The sequence below is a fragment of the Helianthus annuus genome, chromosome 1 (assembly GCF_002127325.2).
Source record: "Helianthus annuus cultivar XRQ/B chromosome 1, HanXRQr2.0-SUNRISE, whole genome shotgun sequence".
Lineage (NCBI taxonomy): Eukaryota > Viridiplantae > Streptophyta > Magnoliopsida > Asterales > Asteraceae > Helianthus > Helianthus annuus.
The window spans coordinates 105537868-105544202 of record NC_035433.2 but is presented as its reverse complement, the minus strand read 5'-3'; the positions used below and the strand labels follow the sequence as shown (position 1 = coordinate 105544202).

General features: G+C 34.6%; 1 protein-coding gene across 1 annotated transcript; it reads right to left on the bottom strand.

Annotated features, from left to right (window-relative positions):
* Positions 1–330: 330 nt before the first annotated feature.
* Positions 331–4157, bottom strand: LOC110928736 (protein FAR1-RELATED SEQUENCE 5-like). The gene is made up of 5 exons (XM_022171772.1): positions 3695–4157; positions 2249–3089; positions 1920–2178; positions 1250–1819; positions 331–540 (listed from the first exon to the last, which is right to left on the bottom strand). The coding sequence occupies exons 1-5, from the start codon at positions 4155–4157 to the stop codon at positions 331–333; spliced, it is 2343 nt and encodes a 780-aa protein (XP_022027464.1).
* Positions 4158–6335: the final 2178 nt, after the last annotated feature.

Genomic DNA, 6335 nt, shown 5'->3' with positions numbered 1-6335 from the left:
TTTTTGTCGTTTACCGGCTTTCTTTCGTTTATCTTTAATGTTTTGACCACCGGGGCCGATCCGTTGTTTTTTGGTCCCACAACCTTTGTTTCTAATACCTTGCGGAGGATGAACACTTTTGCTTAGATTTGAAGGTATGTTTAAGATGTCACTAATGTTTGCAGTTTTTTGAACGGAACGAGGTTGAGGCTCACACGGGAACGATTCAAATACGCGGTTTCTGATGCGTTTGATATCAGAAGATAAGGAACGTAGCTGATCAGGATTGCGTCTGAGTCGGGTTGTGCATTGAGTGACTAAATCCATTATTTCATTATGGATGATAGCAAACTAGCTGTTGTTAGATGAGTATATGTTAGATACGCTATGAACAACCGACGGGAGCGCATCTCGTTTCCACCGTGGAATGATGTAGTGGGACGGTATCCGTTCAATTTGGTGGTAACCGAATATACAGAATACATGTCGGCATAGGTATCCGATACGAGTGAACCCAAGACATGTACAGCTTACAGTTTGTTCAGGTACATTGAGCGACACCTGCACATATGCATAACATATATTATAAGTAGAATGAACACTGTTTGATATACGAACGAGTGAATAACATAAGATAAAATTTGATACATGCACATGTGAATAAAAAAAATTAATCAGACAGACAATAGGTATAACATAAGACAAAGTTTGATACATGCACACGTGCATAACAAAAAATTGATAAAACCAAAAAAATTAATCAAACAGACGGTTACAATAGTTGTAACATGACAAAAATTGATATATGCACATGTGCATAATAAAAATTGATCAAACAAACATAACATGACAAAAATTGATATATGCACATGTGCATAATAAAAAATTGTTCAAACAGACAATGACAAAAATTGATATATGCACATGTGCATAATAAAAAATTGATCAAACAGACAAATGACAAAAATTGATATATGCACATGTGCATAATAAAAAAATGATCAAATATGCACATGTGCATAATAAAAACAGACAAATGACAAAAATTGATATATGCACATGTGCATAATAAAAAATTGATCAAACAGACAAATGACAAAAATTGATATATGCACATGTGCATAATAAAAAATTGATCAAACAGACAGTAGACAGTAGACAGACAGTAGATAGTTATAATAGATATATTGAGGTTAATATGTAGTAATGGTATATTAATAGATATATTGAGGTTAATATGTAGTAATGGTATATCGGGGTAAGGACATACCTCGAATTCATTGACATAAGACATGTTTGATTTGCAGTGACGAACAGTGTAATTTTTTACATCGGTCGTTCCAGGACATTCAATTGGCATACAATGGAACATGCCCATATATATTTCTTTTCGAACTTCAAGAAACATAGACCATGTATATGTTTCGGACGCGTGTGCCTCTATGCGAAGACCGGTAGATAAGCGAGGGGTCGACATGTCGCTTTTAAATTCGAGATCTCGTTGTGTATGCCGTTGAGCATCGATACTGGTTTCAAAACACATTAAAAATTGAACTAATGTGTTAGTTTCTGACGAGTTGACTTTAAAACGCGCGTTTGAGCTCTCACATCTGGATGTAGTCTTCATCAAACAACACATCGGTATCTCTCTGAAATAACACGGGACCCATTCGTGGCGTATAGCAAACATCTCACAAAGCCACGGATGATTGTCTAGGTGATATTCGTCCATTAACACGTGCCATCTTTCTTCAAATGTTTGTGGTGTGATGAATAAATTCCACACCAGCTTATGTATTGACGAACGAAGAGTGGTGTTATCAAGGATGTCATTTGAAATCTGTAAATGAGGAAACATGAATAATAAAAAAGTTGAATTATTTACTCATATTATATGGTTTAATTGGAGCCGTGTTAATATAAAAAAATAGAGTGTTTACCTTGGACGGAAGTTTTCTCATTATGTGCCACATGCACAAACGATGGATGGAGTTTGTGAAAACGGTTGATACAGCTTGTTTCATTGATGCGTCTTGGTCAGTGAGAACAAAGATTGGTTGTTTCTTATATGCAGCCAGAAAGGTGTTTAGTAACCATGTATACGACTCTATAGTCTCATCGTATAACATGCCAGCGCCAAAGATAACACATTTTTTGTGGTGATCAACTCCGGTGAATGGCACAAAAATCATTTTGTATCTGTAAATAAAACATATGATATTAAAAAAATATTAGTAATTTCACATGATGAAAAAATATAGTATCTTACTTGTTGGTGTCATATGTAGCGTCAAATGCACACACATCACCGAAAGCCTCATAATTTCGTAATGATACGAAATCAGCCCAAAAGAAAGATCGCAACTCATTGTCAACTATGACACAATCAAAATAGAAATCATTAAGATTGGTAACTCGAGATCTCATGGTATGTAAGAGGATGTCTGCATCGCGTTCACCGATGAATGCACGTATGTCTCTAGAGCAATTTTTGAAATCTTCTGTTGTGCCACGAACATTTTGAGGTCCGCCTTTAAGTGATGCTTGAATGTTATGAGCAACAGTTGGGCCAATTTTGTTAAGACTAACTTTGTGAATGAATTGTTGCTCCTCAAATCCAAGTTTCCTGTTTTGTTTTAACATGTTGGCGTGATCGCTACCAATCATGCAATGGTTGTGCGCGGCGATGAAACCATATATTTTGTATTGTTCGGTAGCACGATCAAACCTCACTTTAATACGCGCACGACACCCGGAAACTGTGAATCGGCTTCGTCTATGTTGTTTCTTAGATTTATCATATATGGTTGGAGCATTTTTGGATGGAGCATTGGGGTCAGATTCTGTGACTCGTGGTTGTCCTTCTCTTGAACATAATATATATCTATGAGTGGAGATTTTCGTATTAGGATTGTCATGATACTTTTTGTTTTTCGATGTACCGATACGAGTAGAAAACCCGGATTGCGTAGCATATGTGTTGTACATCATGACAATATCTTCCCAATGGGTAAATGTACTATTTACCACTGGAAGGTATCTATCATCAACTTGAGGTATCCAATACGGGGTGCCATTAGGTGTAGCATGTATGGCAGACGTAATCGTTCCTGTAAGAGATAATTAATAAATTAAATGATAGTGGGAAATAATTAATAAATTAAAAAAAATTGTCAACATGATATAGGGACGAATAGTATAATTGTAATTAATATGCACATGTACATTGGCAGTTAATGTACGATGTCATAAGTTATTGATTTGCAATCATAATGCACACGTGCATAAATTTTCATTGAAAACATAATTTGAGATAAAGATGAATAATGTGTAATATGAAGAACTTAACACAGTGCATAAATTTTCATTGAAAACATAATTTGAGATAAAGATGAATGATGTGTAATATGAAGAACTCAACACAATGCACATGTGCATATAACATTAAGTAATCATATTTTCAACAAAAAACAATTGTAAACATGCAATGCAGTTAACACAATGCACATGTGCATATTGAGTAATCGTAATGAACAACATAAACAGTTGTGAACATGATAGAGTTGTGAAATGCAGTTAACACAATGCACATGTGCATATTGAGTAATCGTAATGAACAACATAAACAGTTGTGAACATGATAGAGTTGTGAACATGATAAAAAGGAGTATATCATTGAACAATTCACATTTTACATAAAATGGATATAAAATACCTTTAGTTTCAAACCGAATGAACTGTAAATGTTGATGTTCTGTGCTTGTAGGTGCTGTACCAGTAGATGTGGTGGTACCCGTAGATGTGGTGTCAATGGATAACGATTGATCAGGTAAGTTAGCAGTTTCAGAGCCTACGTGGCCTGATGTAAACATTGAATCAAGCGTCTGAATTTCAAACCCATGAAGGGTATGTCGATTTGCAACTGGGTTTGCAACTGTTGTAAACACAGGATTGTAACTTTCAGTTGGATTAACAGCAGGTAAGGTATTGACATCAACATCAGACGGACATACAGCAGAAATATCAGACGGACCCAAAGCAGAAATAGGATTTACAATGACATTAGATGGGCCGCAAAAACTAGCATCTTGTTGTGGATGATACGAAGAAGATGTTGTATGTTGATCACCCGATGCAGAAGGTTCAACTCCAACACGAGATGAGTCAGACGAAGCCATTAGTATCCGAAATCAGTATACCAACGACGAAATCAGTATCACAATTGAACCCCCCGTAAAATGTGTAAGTCCAAGCCGCCGTGAAAATGTAGAAAAGCAGTCGCCGCCGTGAATATGTAGAAATCAGTCGCCGCCGTCGTTGTTTATGCAAAATATCAAACGAAACGACGAAATCAGTAAATGTGTAAGTCCACGCCGCCGTGAAAATGTAGAAAAGCAGTCGCCGCCGTGAATATGTAGAGATCAGTCGTCGTCGTCGTCGATTATGCAAAATCTCAAACGAAAACCTAGTTTGAAAAAGACAACAGTGAACCTTGAAAACGACGGGCAGTGAACGACATATGATAAGCGCGTGTTTTTTAATTAAATATCATTAATTACAAGTTTGCCACGTGTTCACATTGGTTCTCGCGGTTCTCGCAATAAGAGGTGGTTCCTAACGGATCTTTATCCTATATATATATATATATATATATATATATATATATATATATATATATATATATATATAGGGGAAGGATGTATAGAAAACCCACTTTAATTTAGAAAACCCGGGAAACTCAAAGCTCCCGATGTTTTTTTATCTTGAAAAAATTTACACATGTTATATACATGTTTTTAAGGGTTTTGGGCAAAAAAAAAATCAAAAAAGCGCCGAGTAAATATTTTAAAAAAAAATAAACAAGTTTTGGTGTAACACATGTTACATTCATCTGACATATTTGTAACATGTGTTACACTAAAACTTGTTTATTTTTTTTTTAAAATATCTACTCGGCGTTTTTTTTGATTTTTTTTTGCCCAAAACCCTTAAAAACATGTATATAACATGTGTAATTTTTTTCAAGAAAAAAAAACATCGGGAGCTTTGAGTTTCCCGGGTTTTCTAAATTAACGTGGGTTTTCTATAGATACTTACGTTATATATATATATATATATATATATATATATATATATATATAGGGTAAGGATAGTGTAAAAAGGGCCTAAAGTGTGAGAAGTGTATTATAACACTATATATAACACTATATAACACCATATAAACACCGTATAACACACTATGTAACACCATATAACACAATATAACACTATGTAACACTATGTAACACTATATATCACTATATAACAATATATAACACTATACATCTATCATAGACATGCTATCAGACAAACTATAGTGTTATATTTGTTATATAACGTTACATAGTGTTACATAGTGTTATATGGCATTATATGGTATTACATATTGTTATACGGTGTTTATATGGTGTTATATAGTATTATATATAGTGTTATAATACACTTCTCACACTTTGGGCACTTTTTACAGGATCCTCTACCTATATATATAGGATAAAGATCCGTTAGGAACCACCCTTTATTGCGAGAACCGCGAGAACCAATGTGAACACATGGCAAATTTGTAATTAAGTGACATTTAATAAAAAAACACGCTCTCCTTATTTCCATCCCATGTTCACGACAGTCTTTCACAATCTAGGGTTTCATCAGAGATCTTGCATCCATCGACTACGGTGATCTTACAGCGGAGACTGATATCTAAAGAATAGCATAATCTTCAATTGAGTTTTCCTGTTTCTTTCTTTCGCCAATCCTCACACAGTTCTTCAATCGGTTTTGGATTTATATGATACCATTCAAACGTAGGAATACCTAATTTTCATCCGATTTTGGATTCTGCTTCGATTATCTTCATTATTCACTGATTTGTTTGATTTTCTTCACAATCTGCAGGTTTTAGTTTTCGAATCCAATTCAGATGTTTATGCTATGATTTCAATTTATGATTTTCCCTTGATTCGAATCTCGTTTTGAAAGATTATTTGGTTGTTCTGGAATCGAAACAAGTTGCAATGACAGGACGATGGCTGCTGTAAGTAATTCAATTTTACATATAGCATACTCCTGCAGGTTTTATTCTATTCGAATCCCAAATAAATTAGGCATTCTTGTTTGGTGTTTGGTGGTAGTTGCAAGTCAGAAGTGATAGAAGTGATGGTGAATTTTTAGCCAAGTGGTATCTTCTCAGGTAAAAGGTTTATATATAAATCTTTAATTTGTCAGTAGATGGTATTTTATATCCGTTTTATGTAAATTGTGACTCATTAAATGATATACTCCTTTGTAGCATGTTCACAATTGTTTTATGATGTAAA

Bases quoted from the DNA above. Each gene is read 5' to 3' on its own strand.
- LOC110928736 (XM_022171772.1), bottom strand. From the start codon at position 4,157: ATGGCTTCGTCTGACTCATCTCGTGTTGGAGTTGAACCTTCTGCATCG. The intron at 1,820-1,919 runs GTAAACACTCTA...CCTCATTTACAG, and splicing joins TGAGAAAACTTCCGTCCAAG to ATTTCAAATGACATCCTTGA. The intron at 541-1,249 runs GTATGTCCTTAC...GCATATGTGCAG, and splicing joins CTTATGTCAATGAATTCGAG to GTGTCGCTCAATGTACCTGA.